The following is a 22,448-nucleotide window of genomic DNA, read 5'->3' as shown; positions in this document are numbered from 1 at the left end:
GGAATGTACTACATTTCTAGATATTCTTGAAGAGGGCTTTTTTTTTTTCGTTGGGTTTTTTGTTTGTTTGTTTATTTCTTTCTTTTCTTTCAATAATTCAAAGGCCTATGCCAGAAAAAGCAGTTGGGAGCTTCTGAGGAGGGTTTATATTTGCTTATGTAAGTTTGAAATTGAAAGTTACTTTAGAAAAAAAAAAAGTCCTTCTTCAAGTGCATATGATCATTTTTTTCTGTAGTTTGGTAAAGGAAAGGAATGTTGTTAGATAAATTTGAAAAACATTTTAAATATTAAAAAAACAAACCCTCCAAAAACCTAAGCCCTGCTCAAGGTTATCTAGCTCAATACAAGGGTGTACATACGTGTAGTGGAGCCATTGTTTAGTCTTACTTTAATCACAAAAGACTTTCTTCCATCCATACAAATTTCGGAAGCATTAGCAACTATCTTACAAAACCTTTAAAACTTGTTGTAATCTTTTCCTTTCGGAAAAAAACATTTCAGTTCTACTTTGTGGCATAAAATTGTCACAGGACCAGTTTCTACAAATTTAATCACTTCCCATTGAATGTTTTACCTCTTTATATGAAAAAAAAAGTAATTTTTTCTTTCTTTGTCAGGAATGTCAAGCTCTCCTAAATGATGTCCCCTCAAAGAAACCCTGTTATTCGGGACCAGATGTGTTAGTTGAATTAGCGTGTGAAGTATGTATTGCTACGTGTAGGTAAAACGTAATGAGTTGTATCATGACAAGCTTGAAATAATTCCATGGAGCCTAGAGCAGACTAGGAGATAAAGTGAATTCTAGTGCACTTAAGATTTGAACAAATTATATTTGTTTTACATTAAAAAGCAAAAGCATGTATGGTGAACAAAGATCCGTTAGGCCCTCAAAAACTCCCAAAACCCTAGAGTAAGTTTACATGTGAAACTTCGTCTTGGCCTTTGTGAGCATGCCTTGTAATAATTTGTTTATATGATCTCATACTTGATTCTGAATCTTCTGTGTTTAATTTAATTTTATTGAAATATTTTGTAGTTTGCTAGTAGGGTGGAGCGCAAATTTTTCTACACCTCTGGGGTTGCTGAAATCCTGTATTTGGAAAAAACAGTATGCTACCCACACATGTTGAAATGCTTACATGGAAAAGAAAGAGGAGATAAAATTTGTATGTTGTCTAGATACTGTAATTATTGATACTGTTTGTTGAGGGGGGCTGTTATTTTGTATCATGAACATACAGTATATGTGCTTATAACACTTCTGTAATCTGTTTTTATGACAGCGAATGACAGTGTAAAAGAAATACCTGCATTCACACAAAAAATAAAGACCCAGTTATTTTAATATTCTTGTAGGCTACCAAAGCTTTGCAGACAATATGGATGTGTGTGTATATAGAAGAGTACAATTCAGAGAAAGCACGAATTTTCAGTTACTTTGTGTTGACACGGTGTGAAAAGTTGCCACTTAAAGGGGAATTTCTGTGACAATGTTTTTAAAAACTCAAGCCTGAATTTCCTTAGCATAGTTCTCATTTTCTTAGTAAATATAATCTTCCTCTGGCAACAGAATTTTCAAAATTAAAATTGAACTGTTTCACTATATCTACTCCACTCTCGTGAGACCCCCACCTGGAGTACTGCATGCAGCTCTGGGGGTCCCCAGAGCATCAAGAAAAAGAAGAAATCTTGAAGGAGAAAGAGAATTCAGAAAAAAATGCTCAGGAAAATGTCTTTGCCATGAAGAAGCTCAGAAGCAAAAAGCAGAAGAAAGGAAAAGACCACAAGCAGGAATTGAAGCATGGAGAAAACGGAAAGCAATAGCATTTGCAATGTGATAAGCATCATGACTAAAAGTAGAAGAAGAAAAAGAGAAAAAGCAACAGAAATGCCAGCATCAATGCCATGTGAAGTTAGTGTTGGAAGGGTATACCTTGCAGAAGAAAGAAAAGGAGGAACTTGAAAAGTTTGAAAAGGAGAAGAGAGAGGATGCTGAAAAGGAGGAAAGTATTAAGTTTCAAGAGCAAGCGCATAATTACCTCTCAATTTATGCCTGTATTTGTGTTAAATTTGCCTGTTTCCTCCTGTAATAATCTTACAAAATAAATATTTTAAAAATCCTTAATACCCTAGTTTTACTCACTTAAATCTGTTCTGGATTCACTCTGAATAACAATATCTATGTTCAAGAAAGTGTATGAAACTTTATTCTAGACAAAAATGTTGCTTTTCCTCCTTATCTAAATTCTATAGATTTATTCAAGCCCATATTTCCATCTAAATATAGAGGTGATTTTCTTTACTTCAGTGTGAAAACAGTTTGGGAAAAACACCTTAGGATGTATTATTCTTCTTCATGCTAAAGAAAAAGTTGAGAGACCTGATTGCTGTATGCAGATATGCAAGTAATGAAAGCAAGCAGTTGCTGCCCCTCTTAATTCCATGGAATAAAAGCTTCTGCTACGTTTCCTGTGGTAGTGTGGGCAAAAGTCTCCTTCTCTCTAGGTAGATTTGCTTTGTTTACTTCGCACTTATCTAAATGATAAAGATCTAATGAACACATATAATTCACTCTGTGACTGATCAAAAAGGAACAGAATTCTGTTGTCTGTTTCACTGTAAGGTTGAAATTCATGTAGCCAGAGACCCGTCCAGGTTTTTCAGGCCTTGTCCCTGGAAGTGTTCAAGGTCAGGTTGGATGGAGCTTTTAGCAACCTGATCTAGTGATCATCTAGGTTGGACCTAGATAATCTTTGAAGGTCCCTGCTGACCCAAACCATTCTATGATTCAGTGCTTGGAAACTTAGTTTTCTTCATAGTTCCCAATGTGACTTTTTGTAGGCAGTTGGTACTAAATATTAAAGAACCTTTCCAGATTTTTTTAATCTGCTAATGTGTGTCGTGTATTTCATTTGACAAAATATGTGAGAAGAAGTTTTAGCTACTGAGCTGGGACACTGTCCAGATTTTGCAGGCCTATCAAGAGCTGTGAGGAATGCAGAAAATAGGTTGGACCAACATGTTCAGAACCACTTTTTCATATTCATTATAGTTAAGGAGGTGTCGCGAATGAATGGTTGGGTCGCTTAAAGAATCACCGTCAAAGGTATTTGCAAGAAGAGATTTTACTAAAAATTTATAAAATGTGATTTTACAGAGTTCGTTGTCAAGGTTCACTCTATTACTTATTAAATGAATGGAATACAAAATCGAAGTAGGATTGAGGTAGAATGATTTATACAGCGATTGAAGAAAGATGTAAGGGGTAAGGGAGACCCTCCCGTTGAGTCACAAGGTTCGGAATGGACCCCCTTGCTTTCTAAACTCCTTCTCGGAGGGGAGCCTAGGTCAAGTTGTTCCTTCAGAGATTAGAGCCTGTCACTTACCCAAGAAAAACTTGTTTCACGACTGCAATAGTTTTCCCACTCATTTGAGTATGCAGTTGTCTTCCATCTATGGGGTGCCTCGTGGGGAAGTATGTCTGGGACCAGGGGGCGTGCAGGGGAAGAGAGAGTCTTGGGAGCATTGACTCAGGGGCAGGAGTGGGAGCCAGCTATCACTACTGACATTTTTGCCTCACTTCTTGACAGAGACCCCGGGTCCAGAAATGAGGGAGGGAAGGGGCAGCTATCAGCACTCCCTGGTTGCCCTTCTCTGTTGCATAGCTAGAGCTTTTTCAGTGCTGTTGCAGCCACTTTCACCTTGTTTTGTGCCTGCCTACCGCAGTATGATTCCCTAGTGTGAGAACAGTGGGAAATGGGAATTTTTATCCTAGCTTCTTACTTAAAATAACATTTTCTGGCTTGGGAAACAAGCATGATTTGGCTTAAAAAATGCTGTGTACCCATAACATAATCTCATTTAACTTGTTTTTGTACTGCTTTTTGCATGTCTTTTTAATAAGAATTGCAAAATAACAAATGCAATTGACATGATCCTAGTAAAATGTGCTTTAAAAACTTGTCTGTCTTTGCTGCTCAGTACAGAAATAGCTCTTTTATCCCCTTTAAAAGAAAAAAAGAGTCATCTTCCAGTTATTGCAAATTGATCCATCCTAAGTACCATCCCAAGTAACCAAAGTCATCTTGTTACACGTGGTTTGTGTTGACATATATTGGTACAGTCCAGGACGTACCTATAAAATATCACAAGGAAAAATAATAATTTTAGGACAGCTGCATCAATCTCCCTCCTTTTTGGTTTTGTACCAAGTAACTAGTCAATATTTAACTCTCATTTTAGCTTCCTAGTTGACTTTATTTGTTATGCAAATAGTTTGTTTAAACTCTGATTATTTTTTTATAATATAGGTGAAAGTAGATGAGGGGCTAAATTGTTTTACCTTCACCTAACAGAGAGATTACTAATATTCCCTCACACTACTTTCTATTTGTAGGTCATTAGGTTCTAAAATCTTTGTGGAAGGAACCTGGAGGTACGGGTATTTAACAGAGAGCTGTATTGGGTTTGCCTGGTAAGGTTTTGGTAGCAGGGGAGCTACAGGGGTGGCTTCTGTGAGAAGAAGGGGGAAAAAGTTGCTGCGCAACAGCAACTGCAGCACTCAGAAGAGAGGAGTGAGAATATGTGAGAGAAACAACTCCGCAGACACCAAGGTCAGTGAAGAAGGAGAGGGAGGAGGTGCTCCAGGCACCAAAGCAGAGATTCCCCTGCAACCCGTGGAGCAGACCATGGTGGGGCAGGCTGTGCCCCTGCAGCCCATGGAAGTCAACGGTGGAGCAGATCTCCACCTGCAGCCTGTGGCAGACCCCACACCAGAGCAGGCGTATGCACCCAAAGGAAGCTGTGACCCCATGGAGAACCCATGCTGGAGCAGGCTCCTGGCAGGACCTGTGGACCCATGGAGAGAGAGGAGCCCAGACTGAAGCAAGTTTGCTGGCAGGACTTGTGAACCCATGGGGGACCCATGCTGGAGCAGTCTGTTCCTGAAGGACTGCACCCCGTGGGAGGGACCCATGCTGGAGCAGTTCGTGAAGGACTGCAGCCCGTGGGAAGGACTCACGTTGGAGCAGTTTGTGGAGGACTGTCTCCTGTGAGAGGGACCCCATGTAGGAGCAGGACAAGTGTGTGAGGAGTCCTCCCCCTGAGGAGGAAGGAACGGCAGAGGCAACGTGTGATGAACTGACTGCAACCCCCATTCCCTGCGTCACTCGTGGAGAGGAGTTAGAGAAAATTGGGAGGGAAGTTAAGCCCGGGAAGAAGGGAGGGGTGGGGGAAGGTGTTTTTAAGATTTGGTTTTATTTCTCGTTATCCTGCTCTGATTTGAATGGTAATAAATTAATTTTTCTCCAAGTTTAATCTGTTTTGCCTGTGATGGTAATTGGTGAATGATCTCTCCCTGTCCTTATCTCGACCCATGAGCCTTTCGTTATATTTTCTCTCCCCTGTCCAGCTGAGGAGGGGAGCGACAGAGCGGCTTTGGTAGGCACCTGGTGTCCAGCCAGGGTCAGTCCACCACAGAGTTCCTCCAACTGCTGGGGAAGTAATGCCCAGTAGTGTGTCAGGATAAACTTAGATATGGTTCAGCACATTTGATTCTTTTCACTTTACTCTTTCATGAATATCAGTGTTGGCATAGTTCTCTTCCAAAACTTACTACTGACGAGCTGTTTACATGGGTAGCAGAGCTGTGCAGTAATTTAGTTTAACCCAGAAAAGTTGTGTGGGATGCATTCAATCTATCCATAGTTAGTGAAGGAAAATGAACTTTGCTTACCTCTTTAATAATAAAAAATTAATACATAATTGTAATATAAGTTCTCATGATGTGGATTTTTTTCTTTCTTTCTTTTTTTTCCCCTTAAGGCTCCTGGTACGTCTCATCCCTATGACAGTGGGCACATAGCAATGACTTATACAGGTCTTTCATGTCTGGTTATTCTTGGAGATGATTTAAGTCGAGTAAATAAAGATGCCTTACTGGCAGGACTGAGAGCTCTCCAGCTGGATGATGGAAGGTAAAAGATAAAATATGTTACAACTCCCTGGAAGGTTAAAAGAAAACCTAAGTGTAGAATTAAACATAATACACACTTTTATGAAAATAGTTATGTAATATTTTCTTTCTATCAGAAGATATTTTGGTGGGGATACACAATAGAACAACATGCTAGTTTACAGGACCAAGGAGCACTTTACATCCAGAGTTGCTTTCATACTGGAGAATGATGATGTTTGCTTACAGCTGTAGAAACATGCTATTGCAAAGTTAATGGTTTGGTTTGTGTCTTGGGGATAGTTTTTTGTTTGTTTGTTCATTTGTTTCTCATATCTTTCATATAAGTGAGGTATTCTCTATTCATATTTTCTTGTTTTTAAGGCCCTGGTGGAGCACTATTAAGATGATGTTTGCTTTGTTTTGTGGGAGGGTGAGCTTTATTTAGTTTTGACAGATTCAATCCGTTAATATACAGGATTAATTAACCTAAACTTACAATAGGAATATATTATTAAAATTCATTTTTTGCATGCATTTTTTAAAAAGATGGTATATAGCCTTTGAACTACATCTGTCTGGTTTTTATGTAGGCTGGAGCGGGTAGCTAATGAAAACTTCTTCTAGGTTACATGATCTGTCTGTGTACTTAGATTTTACTGAATATCATTTTTTAAAGACTACTTTAGGAAAAGCATAGCTACAGAAATCTTACTCCTGAAGAAATTATGTTTCACTTCATAATGAAATTGCTGTCCCCATTTACTAGCTACGAAAGTCTTTGTTTTGGTCAAATGGCTTTGTATTGTCTAGAAGTCTCCTATAGTTAAAACTTTTTTTTAAATGGAGCATAACTATTAAAATGCAGTGTTACATGCATAGGATTTAAAAACAAAACAAAACAAAAAATAAACATCACCCCCCTCTGAAACATTCTAAATGGAAATAGTGAATATGAACTATATGATCTACAATTTCCTGTTATTGTAGTAACACACTCACCTCAACGGGCTAAATTCTAATGTATGTATACATAGAATTTGTTGGTCTACTTCCATTTGCAGTATCTTCTAGCATGTGAGAGTGCTTCTAGCACTGCTGTATACATTCCTATCATGCTTTGTACAATTTTGTTGTTAAACTTTATTCAAGAGGAAGGAGTTAGGGATGAGTTAGGACAACATCACCTGTGTACTTGGGAAGATCATGGAACAGAGCCTCCTAGAAGCTATGCTAAGGCACATGGACGCCAGGGAGGTGATTTAAGACAGCCAGCATGGCTTCACCAAGGGCAAGTCCTGCCTGACCAACCCAGTGGCCTTCTATGATAGAGTGACTAGATCAGTGGACAAGGGAAGAGCTATGGATGTGATCTATCTGGACTTCTGTAAAGCCTTTGATACAGTCCCTCACAACATCCTTCTCTCTAAAGTGGAGAAACATGGATTTTATGGGTGGACTGTTCGGTGCATGAGGAACTGGTTAGAAGGTCGCAGCCAGAGGGCAATGGTCAATGGCTCAATGTCCAGATAGACGCCGGTGACAAGTGGTGTCCCTCAGGGGTCCGTTCTGGGACCGGTGCTGTTTAACATTTTCATCAATGACACAGACAGCCAGATCGAGTGCACCCTCAGCAAGTTTGCAGATGACACCAAGCTGAAGTGGTGCAGCTGACATGCCAGAAGGACAAGATGCCATCCAGAGGGACCTGGACAAGCTGGAGAGGTGGGCCTGTGTGAACCTCAAGAGGATCAACAAGGCCAAGTGCAAGGTCCTGCACCTGGGTCGGGGCAACCCCCACTATCAGCACAGGCTGGGGGATGAAGGGATTGAGAGCAGCAGTGGACTAGATGACCTCTAAAAGTCCCTTCCAACTCAAACTATTCTATGATTCTATGAGTTGCTCCAAACCTGCTATCATCTTGAAGTGGTTGTTTGTCATCATGCCTGATTACAGTAATAAATGCACACAGTTAACCTGTTCTACATATTTTTATCATGTATGATTTTAATGTACAGCCTGATACCTCTTATCCTTGATAATTCCATATTTTGTATTCCCTGCTGAAGAGTCCCAGCTAGCCTCCAGAGGGAAAAGAGAATGCTTTGCACCTCTCTGGAGTAGAATTGCTACTTGGGTGGAAGTCAATTTCTATTATGACAGACATTTTCATATCTATTAAAACGAGTTTTACTGTACCAAAGGGGAAGGATGCACAAAGGCCAGAATCTGACCTAACATCTTGTCCAGATGGAACCAGCAAGCAAGCTGAATGAGGGAAAAAGAAACTTTTCTGGTTTTACCCTAGTATACTAGACTTAGTTTTTATTTCTTTACCCATATCTTTTATTAACTAAAAAAAAAGTAATTATATTGTCTCTTTTTAAATGTCATGAATAAATATGTGTATTTGCATTTCTACTTTACCTTGACTTAGTGTAATTTGAAGTATCTAGATAACATACAAGGCACTTGTTACCTAAGGATGTGATGAAGTTGTAAACCACAGCACTGCCACATCTTAAGTGTCCTCATTCCCAAGAATATCTTTTGCTATATCCAAAGAGTAATGGAGTGGATCCCCATTTGAGGTGCAGAAAACAGGAGCTGGCAACCTTGAGGTTAGGAGAGATGAAGCCATCACCCAGTAGGTGTTGGAGGCTCTTGTATGTAACAAGATGGAGTACATGCCTGAATCCCAGGGTCAAAGGGTGCCACAGTGGCGCTTGAAAGACTGTCTTATGTAAAAATATTTTAACTAACTCGTTGAACCAAATGGAGGCTTATCAGGAAGCAATTCACAGCATCAGTCATCTTTTTAAGGTTCTCTCAGAGAACAACAGATTGTACTGGCCACAGTCAGTGTGGCCAGCAGGTCGAGGGAGATTCTCCTCCCTCTCTACTCTGCCCTAGTGAGGCCCCATCTGGAGTACTGTGTCCAGTTCTGGGTTCCCCAGTTCAAGAAAGATGAGGAGCTACTGGAGAGAGTCCAGCGGACGGCTACAAAGATGATGAGGGGACTGGAGCATCTCTCCTACGAGGAAAGGCTGAGGGAACTGGGCTTGTTTAGCCTGAAGAAGAGAAGGCTGAGGGGACCTAATAAATGCTTACAAATATCTGAAGGGTGGGTGTCAGGAGGATGGGGCCAAACTCTTTCCAGTGGTGCCCAGCAACAGGACAAGGGGCAACGGGCACAAACTGAGGAATAGGAAGTTCTGTCTGAACATGAGGAAGAACTTCTTCCCTCTGAGGGTGACGGAGCACTGGAACAGGCTGCCCAGGGAGATTGTGGAGTCTCCTTCTCTGGGGATATTCAAGACCTGCCTGGACGAGGTCCTCTACAACCTACTGTAGGTGACCCTGCTTCGGCAGGGGGGTTGATCTCTGGATGATCCCCAGAGGTCCCTTCCAGCCCCTAACATTCTGTGATTCTGTGATTCTGTGATTCTGTATCTAGATAACCTAGATATAACAACTTTAAAATATTTTCAGACTTTGGAAATGATCTAACCATTAGAAACAAAAAAATGAATTGCAAGTAATTTTAACCATTTATATTAGAAATTGTAATGATAACAATTACTTTTATACATACATGGGAATCTGATCCTAAAGTTGGGCAGGAAAGCCATGTGAGCTATGAAGATTTCTTGGTATGAAAAGAATTCTGCTAAGGATAGTAGATTTTACAATGGTAACTCATACATCAGTGTATACTGTGATATGTGAAATAATGTAAACATTAACGAATTTGGATAAATAAAGACCAGTGTCATTACATTGCTGGAAATAAGGTTATCCAAGCCCCTAAATGTTAATAGTTCTATTCATTTTGCTTAGCTTGGTTAGAATCACATCTTCTGAAAAGAAAATCTAATGTAGGTTTGGGTTACATTCATGTGAATACTATAGATAGAAGTAACTAACTTATTTTAAAAGGAAAAATAATGCAATTCCTAAAATGCTTTTCATATCTTCTAATGTAATTGGCTATAAAAATGTACAATGAAAGAAAACATTCTTTCAGTTTCTGTGCTGTGCTGGAAGGAAGTGAGAATGATATGAGGTTTGTGTACTGTGCTTCCTGCATCTGCTACATGCTCGATAACTGGTCAGGCATGGATACAAAAAACGCAACAGACTACATTAGAAGAAGTATGGTGAGTATTCCCAAAGTGTTATTTCTCAATGCATTTTCAAGTTAATAGCTTTAGTTCTTTACTATGATTAAAAATCTATCCATCCAAATAGAAATATTACAGTAATTTGTTTCTTTTCTGTTCCTACTTCAATGAGTTAAAAATGAAAAGTACATTCCTTTTTGTATTTATATTTTCAGCGTAATGTTTGCAAAGTAATCATAGTGATTGTGTATGTTTGCTGCAAGTTAAATTAATTCTGATCTTTTTTCTTTAAAATTTGTTTTAAAATTGAAAGCAAGTTTTTAAAAATTGAGGCCTGAAGCTCCTATAACTTTAAAAAATGCATGAGTAAATCTTTGCATTGCTAAAATCCTCAAATTTAAATGAGCTCTAGTCCTGCTTTTTTAAATCATATACAGAATCAATGGAAAAACTAATTATTGAGATCAAGTCAAGCATATTAAATGTTCCCAGTACAGTGCAGTACAGTAAGGATGTACATCATCTCTGTAAAAAAGATGAAATGTCCTCAGAATACTTTTGATGCTTTGTTTGTCAGTGAAGCTCCTCCTTTTTATTTCACTTTACAAAGCATTTTTTCAAGCATTTTAAAAATAATTTTAACAGCAGTTATTTTACAGGGCAGGTAAAGTTCAATGCCAAATGGTATACTTAGTATGTTGTTGCTTCTGCCCCCCCCACACCTCACCAGTCTTCAGTTTTTGAAAGGCTGATGCTCTTGCTCCATACTAAAGCATTTCTTGTGTTTCGGCATTGTACATACACTAGTACCCTACATTATGCTTGCATGTACATTAACCATCTTTTGTGTTAGAGACAAATTTCATTTATGCACTTCAATTTTGTTTAGAATTCTGTATCCATTTTCCCTTTTTAGAAAGGCCCAAAAATTGCAGGGCTTTTTAAGTGATTATCTGCACTGCATGTTTTCCTTTTTTTTGGCAAAGAAACGTTTACCTAATTCCAGATTTTTAACATATATCACAACTGAAATGAACTCCATGCTCTTTGATTGAAGAAAAAAGTCATAAAAACTGCCTGTATTGAAACAACACTGATCTGTGCCAAGAACTTTTTGAGACATAAGTTCAGAATTTAACTAGTTTAAAGTAGTGGAATGGTCTGATAATAATTTTGCTAATAAACTAATAAATTTTGATGTCTGTAAAAGTGATTTTGCTCTGAAGTAACTGGTTTGTGGATTTTTTCTTTAGTCTTATGATAGTGGCCTGGCACAAGGAGCTGGACTGGAATCTCATGGTAAGAATGTTAACATGTTCTATATCCTTTTTTAAGACAGGAATTGAGAAATGCTGTAAGGAGTGCAGGGTATGTCATGCTTTTCCTTCTTTTCTGGTTTTAAGGAAGTGGAAAGAAGAGGAGCAAATCGAAAACATGCCTAAGAACATGATGTCGTCTTCTTTTAGTTCCAGCTTAATATCAGACCGGATGGGCTTTTAATATATCAGCTCTGTTATTCTTACCTCATGAATATTTTGTTGAAAGGTATTGACTGTAGTTCTCCTCTTTTCCTGACAGACCAACCGATTTCTGCATGTACCATTGGTATTCTGTGGATTTATCTGAAGAGATCTTGTGCAATGCACTTGATAATTTCCAGTTTCAGCAGATATCAGTAAAGCCTAGAAACATTTACTCTGCTAGATTACAGCATCCATTGGGGGCTCAAATCTTGAAGCTGCAGTTAATTTTTGAACATAGGTGGTAAGGGATTTTAGGAGCCATCGCCTCCTCGAGTGGCTCCAGCCCAGGACTTCCTCCTGCCCGGTCACTGGAGCCCAGCATGGCGTGCCCAGGAACCCAGGGTCTCTGCCCAGGATGAAAGACAGGGCTGCTGCTTTCCAGCCGTTTCCAGGAAAGCAGGACTTCATCACACGTAACGGTATACTTGGGAAGACAAACGCCGTAACTCCGAATGTCCCCTGCTTCCTTCTTCTTCCCCCAGCTTTATATGCCTTCTTCCTCCAGCTCCAGGAGGCTTCACACTCGCAGGCTCTCGTCCTACTGGGGGACTTCAACCACCCCGACATCTGCTGGAAAAGTAGCATGGCGAGCTGTAGGCAATCCAGGAGATTCCTAGAATGTACTGAGGACAACTTTTTAAGCCAGGTAATAGACAGCCCTACCCAAGGGGATGCAATACTGGACCTGATGGTCACCAATGCAAGTGAGCTCGTTGGGGATGTCAAGATTGGAGGCTGCCTGGGCTGCACTGATCACGCACTGGTGGAGTTCAGGCTCCTGAGAGATATGGGAAAGGAGAGAAGTATAGTCAGGCCCCTAAATTTTAGGAAAGCCAACTTCCAGCTCCTCGAGGAGTTAGTCAGTAGGACCCCCTGGGAAACGGTCCTCAGGGACAGGGCAGCAGATCAGAGCTGGCAAATCTTTAAGGATGCTTTCAATAGAATGTAAGAGCTCTCGATCCTCAGGTGAAAGAAATGAGGCAAGGGAAGAGACCAGCATGGCTGAGTCAAGACCTGCTGGTCAAACTAAAGGGCAAGAGGGAACTGCACAGGCAGTGGAAGCAGGGACAGGTATCTTGGTAAGAGTATAGGGGCGCTGTCTGGTTGTGTAGGCACGGGTCAGGAGGGCCAAGGCACGGCAAGAGATGAATTTGCCAAGGGACGCAAAGACTAACGAGAAGGGCTTCTACAGGTATGTCAGCCAGAAAAGGAAGGTTAAAGAAAGCGTACCCCCCCCCCCGATGAACAAGAATGATGACCTCGTATCAACAGACGAGGAGAAGGCTGAGGTACTCAACAACTTTTTTGCCTCTGTCTTCACTGGCAACCTCTCTCCTCACCCCTCCCGAGTCAATGGACCACAAGATGGGGACTAGAGGGGTAAAGCCCCTCCCACTGTAAGAGAAGATTAAGTTCATGACCACCTGAGGAACCTGAACATACATAAGTCTATGGGGCCTGACAAGATGCATCCCAGAGTCCTGAGGGAACTGGCTGATGTAGTTGCCAAGCCACTCTCCATGATATTTGAAAAGTCATGGCAGTCAGGGGAAGTCCCCAGTGACTGGAAAAAGGGAAACATTGTGCCCATTTATTAAAAAGGGTAGGAAGGAGGACCCTGGGAACTACCAACCTGTCAGCCTCACCTCTGTGCCTGGGAAGATCATGGAACAGATCCTCCTGGAATCTATGCTAAGGCACATGGAGGCCAGGGAGGTGATTCGAGACAGCCAGCATGGCTTCACCAAGGGCAAGTCCTGCCTGACCAACCCAGTGGCCTTCTATGATAGAGTGACTAGATCAGTGGACAAGGGAAGAGCTATGGATGTGATCTATCTGGACTTCTGTAAAGCCTTTGACATAGTCCCTCACAACATCCTTCTCTCTAAAGTGGAGAAATATGGATTTTATGGGTGGACTGTTCGGTGCATGAGGAACTGGTTAGAAGGTCGCAGCCAGAGGGCAATGGTCAATGGCTCAATGTCCAGATGGACGTCGGTGACAAGTGGTGTCCCTCAGGGGTCCGTTCTGGGACCGGTGCTGTTTAACATTTTCATCAATGACACAGCGAGATCGAGTGCACCCTCAGCAAGTTTGCAGATGACACCAAGCTGAGTGGTGTAGTTGACATGCTGGAGGGAAGTGATGCCATTCAGAGGGACCTTGACAGGCTGGAGAGGTGGGCCTGCGTGAACCGCATGAAGTTCAATAAGGCCAAGTGCAAGGTCCTGCACCTGGGTCGGGGCAACCCCCAGTATCAATACAGGCTGGGGGATGAAGGGATTGAGAGCAGCCCTGCTGAGAAGGACTTGGGGGTACTGGTGGATGAAAAGCTGGACATGAGCCAGGAATCTGCGCTTGCAGCCCAGAAGGCCAACCGTATCCTGGGCTGCATCAAGAGAAGCGTGGTCAGCAGGTCGAGGGAAGGGATTCTGCCCCTCTACTCTGCTCTGGGGAGACCCCACCTGGAGTACTGCGTCCAGCTCTGGAGCCCCCAGCACAAGAAGGACATGGAGCTGTTGGAGTGGGTCCAGAGGAGGGCCTCAAAGATGATCCGAGGACTGAAGCACCTCTCCTATGAGGAAAAGCTGAAGAGTTGTGGCTGTCCATCCTGGAGAAGAGAAAGCTGCGGGGAGACCTTATTGCAGCCTTTCAGTACCTAAAGGGGGCCTATAGGAAAGATGGGGAAAATCTTTTTACCAAGGCCTGTTGTGATAGGACAAGGAGTAATGGCTTTAACCTAAGGGAGGGTAGATTTTGACAAGATATAAGGAAGAAATTTTTTACCATGAGGGTGTTGAAACACTGGAACAGGTTGCCCAGAGACGTAGTGGAGGTCCTATCCCTGTAATATTCAAGGCCAGGTTGGATGGGGCTCTGAGCAACCTTATCCAGTTGATGATGTCCCTGCTCACTGCAGGGTGGGTTTGGCTAGATGACCTCTAAAGTCAACCCAAAGCATTCTGTGATTCTTTGATATGGTACCAAATATCCCTTTGGTCAGTTGGGGTCAGCTGTCCCATCTGTGTCCCCTCGCAACTTCTTGTGCACCTCCAGCCTCCTCACTTGAGGGGGCAGTGTGAGAAACAGAGACGGCCTTGACTCTGTGTAAGCACTGTACAGCAACAGCTGAAATACGGGTGTGTTATCAACACTGGTCTGGTCACAGATCCAAACCACAGGACCATACAAGCTGCTACGAAGAAATTTAACTCCATATCAGCCAAAACCAGTACACCAATTAAAAACAAAGTCAAAAACTAAACTAGTTTTCCCTCACCCCCACCTCCCTTATTCCCAGGCACAATTCCCTCCTTCATTCCAGACTCCTCTTCCCTGCTACAGCAGCTCTGTGGGGATGAGAAGTGGGGGTTATGGACAGTTCATAGCACTTCCTCTCTGCCGCTCCTTCTTCCTCACACCTTTTCCCTGATCTGGCTTTGGTCCTTCCCATGGGCTGCAGTCCTTGAAGATAAGACTGCTCCAGCATGGGCTCTCCACAGGCTGCAGCTTCCTTCAGAGCATATCCACATCTACTCTGGCATAGTCCTTTCCACTGGCTTCAGGGGGACAACCAGCTTTACCATGGTCTTTTCCATGGGCTGCCGGGGAATCTCTACTCCAGCACCTGGAGCACTTCCTTCCCCTCCTTCTTCACTGACCTTAGTGTCTACAGAGTTGTTTCTCATGCTTTTTTTTCTTCCTTCCTCCTCTCTCACAATTGCTGTGCAGTGTTTTTTACCTTTTCCTAAATATGTTGTCATAGAGCTCATAGAATCATAGAATCCTTTAGGTTGGAAAAGACCCTTAACATCTTTGAGTCCGACTGTTAACCTAACACTGCCAGCTCCATCACTAAACAAAGTCCCTAAGCGCCAAGTCTCCACCTCTTTTAATTACCTCCAGGAATGGTGACTCCACCACTTCCCAGGGCAGCCTGTTCCAATGCCTGACCACTCTTTCAGTAAAGAAATTTTTCCTAATATCCAATATAAACCTCCCCTGACGCGACTTGAGGCCATTGCCTCTCATCCTATTGCTAGTTACTTGGGAGAAGAAATCGACGCCCACCTCGCTACAACCTCCTTTCAGGGAGCTGTAGAGAGTGAGAAGGTCCCCCCTCAGCCTCCTCTTCTCCAGACTAAACAGCCCCAGCTCCCTCAGCCACTCCTCATCAGACTTGTTCTCTAGACCCTTCACCAGCCTCGTTGCCCTTCTCTGCACATGCTCCAGCACCTCAAGGACCTTCTTGCAGTGAGGGACCCAAAAGTGAACACAGTATTCGAGGTGCGGCCTCACCAGGGCCGATCACTTCCCTAGTCCTGCTGGCCACACTATTCCTGATCCAAGCCAGGATGCCGTTGGCCTTCTTGGCCACCTGGGCACACTGCTGGCTCATGTTCAGCCGGCTGTCAACCAGCACTCCAAGGGCCTTTTCCGCCGGGCAGCTTTCCAGCCACTCTTCCCCAAGCTTGCAACATTGCATGGGGTGGTTGTGACCCAAGTGCAGGACCCGGCATTTGGCCTTGTTGAACCTCATGCAGTTGGCCTCTGCCCATCGATCCAGCCTGTCCAGATCCCTCTGCAGAGCCTTCCTACCCTCAAGCAGATCGACACTCCCACCCAGCTTGGTGTCATCTGCAAACTTACTGAGGGAGCACTCAATCCCCTCATCCAGATCATTGACAAAGATGTTACACAAGACCGGACCCAAAACTGAGCCCTGGGGACACCACTCGTGACCGGTCGCCAGCTGGATTTAACTCCATTCACCACCACTCTCTGCACTTGGCCATCCAGCCAGTTTTTTACCCAGTTAGGAGTATGTCCATCCAAGCCATGAGCAGCCAGTTTATCCAGGAGGGTGCTGTGGGAAATGGTGTCAAAGGCTTTACTAAAGTCCAGGTAAACAACATTCCCAGCCTTCCGTCGTCCACTAGGTGGGTCACCTTGTCATAGAAGGAGATCAGGTTAGTCAAGCAGAATCTGCCTTTCATGAACCCATGCTGACTGGGCCTTATCACCTGGTTGTCCTGCACATGCCTGGTGAGCGCACTCAAGATGAGCTTCTCCATAACTTTCCCTGGCACCGAGGTCATACTGACAGGCCTGTAGTTCCCCGAATCTTCCTTCCAGCCCTTCTTGTAGATGGGCATCACATTTGCTAACCTCCAGTCAACTGGGATCTTCCCGGGTGAGCCAGGACTGCTGATAAATGATTGAAAGTGGCCTGGTGAGCACTTCCGCCAGCTCCCTCAGTACCCTTGAGTGTATCCCATCCAGCCCCATAGATTTGTGTGTGTCTAGGTGGTGCAGCAGGTCACCAACCATTTCCCCTTGGATTATGGGGGCTTCATTCTGCTCCCTGTCCCTGTCTTCCAGCTCAGGGGGCTGGGTACCTGGAGAACAACTGGTCTTACTATTAAAGATTGAGGCAAAGAAGGCATTAATTACCTCAGCCTTTTCCTCAGCCTTTGTTACTGTGTTTCCCTCCCGTATCCAGTAAAGGATGGAGATTCTCCTTCACCCTCCTTTTGTTGTTAATAGATTTATAGAAGTATTTTTTATTGCCTTTTATAGCAGTAGCCAGATTAAGTTCTAGTTGGGCTTTGGCCCTTCTAATTTTCTCCCTGCATAACCTCACGACATCCTTGTAGTCCTCCTGAGTGGCCTGCCCCTTCTTCCAAAGATCATGAACTCTTCCTGAGTTCCAGCCAAAGCTCTCTGTTCAGCCAGGCTGGTCTTCTTCCCCACCGGCTCATCTTTTGGCACATGGGGACAGCCTGCTGCTGTGCCTTTAACATGTCCTTCTTGAAGAATGTCCAACCTTCCTGGACTCCTTTGCTCTTCAGCACTGCCTCCCAATGGACTCTGTCAACCAGGCCCCTAAACAGACCAGAGTCTGCCCTCCGGAACCCCTAGGTGGCAGTTCTGCTTACTCCACTCCTTACTTCTCCAAGAATTGGAAACTCTCATTTTGTCACGGTGCCACCAGCTTCACTGACTGGCTCAGCTTCGGCCAGTGGTGGGTTCGTTACAGAGCTGGCTGGAACTGATTCTGCCCCTGGTCTCCTCTCATTGAGGCCACCCCTGCAGCCCCCCTGCTACCAAGACCTTGCCACATACAACCAATATATCTGGTAGAGATAGTTTGCTAGTGAAGGCACACACATGACATTCTTTAAATTCACAAGCATGTGCGCATTTGCGGATTCCCCAAGTACCTGCACAGCACGTCTCTCCATCTGTGTGTACTGTTTAGAGCTGGGCAGCAATAAACTGAGTGGCAGATGCTCTCTATTAACCCCCAGCCCTCCCACCAGGGGAAGGGAAAAAGAAGGAAAAGGGAGAGAGACTTCCAAATTGAATATTAAAACAGCTTTACTAATAACACTAATAATACTAATAATATTAATAATAAGATAAATAAAACAAAATATACAAAACTGATACTGAGTTTCCCAGAGTTGGGTGCTGCGGGGGGGGGGGGGGGGGGGGCCTGGCATCCTGCCAGCAGCTGCCAGGCAGGCACCAGGAAGTCCTGGACTGGAATCAGCAGTAGACGGGAACTGTACTCAGGAATGCACAGATCGGAATCTGGATCAGGATCGCAGGCAGGACAAGGAGTAGGGTCCTCTTCAGAAACTGGCCATGGACTAAGAGAGTGAGACCTGATACAAAAATTTGCAGATACTGTTCTTCAAAGTCCGAACCTCCCCGTCGGAGGAAACAGAGTATTCAGAAAGTTCCCAAAATAAAACTCAATAGCAACAAAGTTGCTATTAAGCAGGCATACTTTATTAGTGCTGGGCAGCACTGGGGATGTTCCACCATGAGTGCTTCAACGATTTGGCAGACTTTCAAAGATTATATGCTATTAAAGTCATACACATTCATAGGATTTCTGAGAATTCATCTACATAAACATGAGGTTTCCTGAAACTCATTAACATATGCAAATGTTCAATCCGCATGCATAGTCGTCCTCTTTGATGGTCTTTGGGGGTCCTCCGGTGGTCTCTGATAGTCTTTCTCACTTGTCTGCTAGTTGGACTTTGGGCTTCCTTTGTCCATATATAGTCATTGAATTAGCTCATCAGTCCTTGGGCCTCAGAATGTTACAAGGGATTGGTTTAAACTAGTTCACAGAATCACAGAATCACAGAATCAAAGAATGGTAGGGGTGGGAAGGGACCTCTGAGGGTCATCTAGTCCAACCCCCCTGCCGAAGCAGGGTCACCTACAGCAGGCTGCAGAGGACCTTGTCCAGGCGGGTCTTGAATATCTCCAGAGAAGGAGACTCCACAACCTCCCTGGGCAGCCTGTTCCAGTGCTTCATCACCCTCAGAGGGAAGAAATTCTTCCTCATGTTCAGACGGAACTTCCTGTGCTTCAGTTTGTGCCCATTGCCCCTTGTCCTGTCACTGGGCACCACTGAAAAGAGCTTGGCCCCATCCTCCTGACACCCACCCTTCAGATATTTGTAAGCATTTATAAGGTCCCCTCTCAGCCTTCTCCAGGCTGAACAAGCCCAGTTCCCTCAGCCTTTCCTTGTAGGAGAGATGCTCCAGTCCCCTCATCATCCTCGTAGCCCTCCGCTGCACTCTCTCCAGTAGCTCTTCATCTTTCTTGAACTGGGGAGCCCAGAACTGGACAGAGTACTCCAAATGGGGCCTCACTAGGGCAGAGTAGAGGGGAAGGAGAACCTCCCTCGACCTGCTGGCCACACTCCTCTTGATGCACCCCAGGATCCCATTGGCCTTCTTGGCAACAAGGGCACACTGCTGGCTCATGGTCAACCTGTCGTCCACCAGGACCCCCAGGTCCCTCTCCGCACAGCTGCTCTCCAGCAGGTCCGCCCCAAGCCTGTACTGATGCATGGGGTTGTTCCTCCCCAGGTGCAGGACCCTGCACTTGCCCTTGTTGAACCTCATCAGGTTCCTCTCTGCCCAACTTTCCAGCCTGTCCAGGTCTCTCTGAATGGCAGCACAGCCTTCTGGGGTATCTACCACTCCTCCCAGTTTGGTGTCATCAGCAAACTTGCTGAGGGTACATTCTAACTCTTCATCCAGGTCGTTGATGAAGTTAAACAAGACCGGGCCCAGTACTGACCCCTGAGGGACACCACTAGTTACCGGCCTCCAACTAGACTCAGCGCCGCTGATGACAACCCTCTGAGTTCTGCCATTCAGCCAGTTCTCAATCCACCTCACCGACCATTCATCCAGCCCACACTTCTTGAGCTTCCCTAGGAGGATATTATGGGAGACAGTGTCGAAAGCCTTGCTTTTGACAAGGCCTAGTTCCTTGAGTGCTTATCTTGGCACATGTGTGCTGAGTCTATGTTATCAGTGACTTACACAGGAAGACTAAAGAGTTTGCTCAAGGTCTGTTTTAAACTTGTCAGGCAAGAAGTCAACTCTGCTCAGCAAATAACTAAAACTATCCTTAAAGGGGAGGTAAAGCTAAGAATGCAAGTAAAGCTTTTATGTATCACAGTAAGATCTGACTCATGGATTGTGAGGTGTTTAGCCCTTTCAGACCCTCGTGATCCCCCAGCTTTAAACTGAGTACAATGTGTATGGCATGGAATACCTAGTTGGTCAATATCGGATCAGCTGTTCTGTCCGCCCCTCCCTTCTGTACGACCCTGTCGCGTTAATTTGGCAGAAAATAAACCCCCTTGCGTTCTAACTCTCTTCACCGGGGTGAGAGGCTAGGTGCGGCTAGGTTTAAATTCTGAGTGATGTACAATTTGCCACTACCAGTCCAGTCACGTTTAATATGTATGTTAAACTACCATGATTCTGGATACACTAATAGCAGTCTGCACCTTCAGTCCAGTCGTGCTCATGAACTAGCACGGCCGCATTTGGTCGCGTTCAGTGAGAAACTGTGACAACTGGCTACTTAAACAGTGCAGTTTTATTTGTGCAACAGGTATAGAGGTTTTTTGAATTGCCGGTGATAGTGACTGTCTGCAAGAAAGCACGTGCAAATATAAAACACGTGAAAAGGTTATAAATAATACAGCCTGGCTACAAACATTAGGGAGTAACTATTCCCTAGAAAAGCGCTTAGTTTAAGTCTCACCCAAGGCGTCCCAAGGTGGGGAGAAGCAAGGCTCAGCCCATTGGCCAATCCCGGTTGTCGGAGACAGTCTGAGGTGGAGTTTCCCTTGATTTGCTCACGCTGTTATCTTCTTTTCCTCCGAAGATCTACGGTGTTATCTTCTCTGAAAATCCCCCATTTCCCTGGCTATTTTTATATCCTTTCTACCTTTAAGGTGGAGTTTGAGTGACTGTAGTCATACATACCTTTTATCACGATTGGTGTAAAATTCTCTCACTTGACGTTTAAAGGTATAGTTTACGAAAAATTGAGAGCGCAGACTCGAAGAGGGGTGGTCGCACCTCGGAGGCGGGTAGCCTTCGGGATGGAGGTGTGTTTTGGTATTAAAATGATATTAAAACGAACAAAGTTCACAAGAGGGTAGCACTTTGGCAAGGTTTCGAAAACCTGTTGGCTCAGGGGGCCAGATGAGCTGCTTATCAGTTCTAGAGAACCATTTCTTCCCACTTTATCATCACGGAGCATGGCCACGGAGTCTCCACTCCGCTCCATCCTCTGTGGTATGTTGCAGGGAGTTGCTGTGTTAGTGGATTCCTCGCCTGCCTGCTGCAACTGTGTCCCATCCTCAGAGCTCCTTTTGATTTCATGCTTTTCCTCAATGGGTGAACACTGCTACGTTTTTCATATAAACCTTAATTTTCAGATGTAAAACCTTAATTTTACTAATAATTCCACAGACCCCTTTCGACTCCTCACTTGCAGGACCTAAGAGGTCTATCGGTGACCTTTGCTGCTATTGTAATAATTATAAACAGGGGCCTTTTTCTGCATTCCTTTCCTACCTTTAGCTCAGTGAAACTATAAACATCAGGTGTTATCAGCTTTGGAGCGGACACTGTCTGTAAAATATGCAGCCAGCTTCAGAAAAATGCAGTTACTTAGCCGTAAGGAAGATTCGCTGAAAGGGAATCAGTTCTGTTTTAACCAAAACCAGGACACTGTGTCACCTGATGCTACAGGGACAGGCAGGTTCTTTTAAGGATCCTTGGTTGAATGAGAATTGGCCATAAGTTTGTAGTTATATTTAGAGCTTTATTATTATATAATGATTTTAGTAATCAGTGTAGCTTATCATTACACAGAATTTCTAGCAATTAGCACAGCTTTCCTATTACATAAATTTCAGTTACCTAGACTTTTCAGTCAACTGGACCCTCTGCAGATCAGGTCAAATTCTTAATAATCAGCACACAATACAAGAATAATAATTTAGGCTATGACTTTAAAAAAGAACACAAGTCATTATCTTCGGAGGAAATGTTCGGAGGAAATGTTTTGGAGGAAATCTCCCTCCTCATTCGGAGGAAGAACGATGGAGGCGGTATCACAGTACTCTAGCCAACAGTGAGGGTGGTCCCCTTTCCCCCTCTGTCACAGCACACGTGTCCCCTGTATCACACCTGGAAGCATGAAGGCCTTATCAGACTGGCTGCTGTTGTATCTCCTTCAAAAGCTTTTTGGATAAGCTGATATATTTATACCTCTCAGTCTGGGAGTTTAGTTTTTACCATTTCCATAAGTTAGTGGATTCTGAAGAGGCTGCCAGTCAATATGCAAGAATCTTGTCTGCAGAAGACAGCAAGCTGCAGGTGGAAATGGCTGCATAATGATCTTTATATTTTCCTGTCCATTGTGTCCTGCCTACCTGTTACTGTCCCTTTGACATAATGGTGCTTCTCCCAGCATACATCAGGCCTTAGCATGAGCTGTGTGTT

At 43.8% G+C, this 22,448-nt stretch overlaps 1 protein-coding gene across 1 annotated transcript in view; it reads left to right on the top strand.

Moving 5' to 3' along the window:
• LOC142365652 (geranylgeranyl transferase type-1 subunit beta-like) overlaps window positions 1–22,448 on the top strand; it is an 84,581-nt gene that overhangs the window by 41,536 nt on the left and 20,597 nt on the right. Inside the window, 3 exon segments of the mRNA XM_075446662.1 lie at window positions 5,824–5,975; window positions 9,982–10,114; window positions 11,332–11,377. Coding sequence (XP_075302777.1) covers window positions 5,824–5,975; window positions 9,982–10,114; window positions 11,332–11,377 — 331 coding nt within the window.

The sequence above is a fragment of the Opisthocomus hoazin genome, chromosome W, assembly GCF_030867145.1.
Source record: "Opisthocomus hoazin isolate bOpiHoa1 chromosome W, bOpiHoa1.hap1, whole genome shotgun sequence".
Lineage (NCBI taxonomy): Eukaryota > Metazoa > Chordata > Aves > Opisthocomiformes > Opisthocomidae > Opisthocomus > Opisthocomus hoazin.
This window is presented reverse-complemented; position numbering and strand designations above follow the sequence as displayed.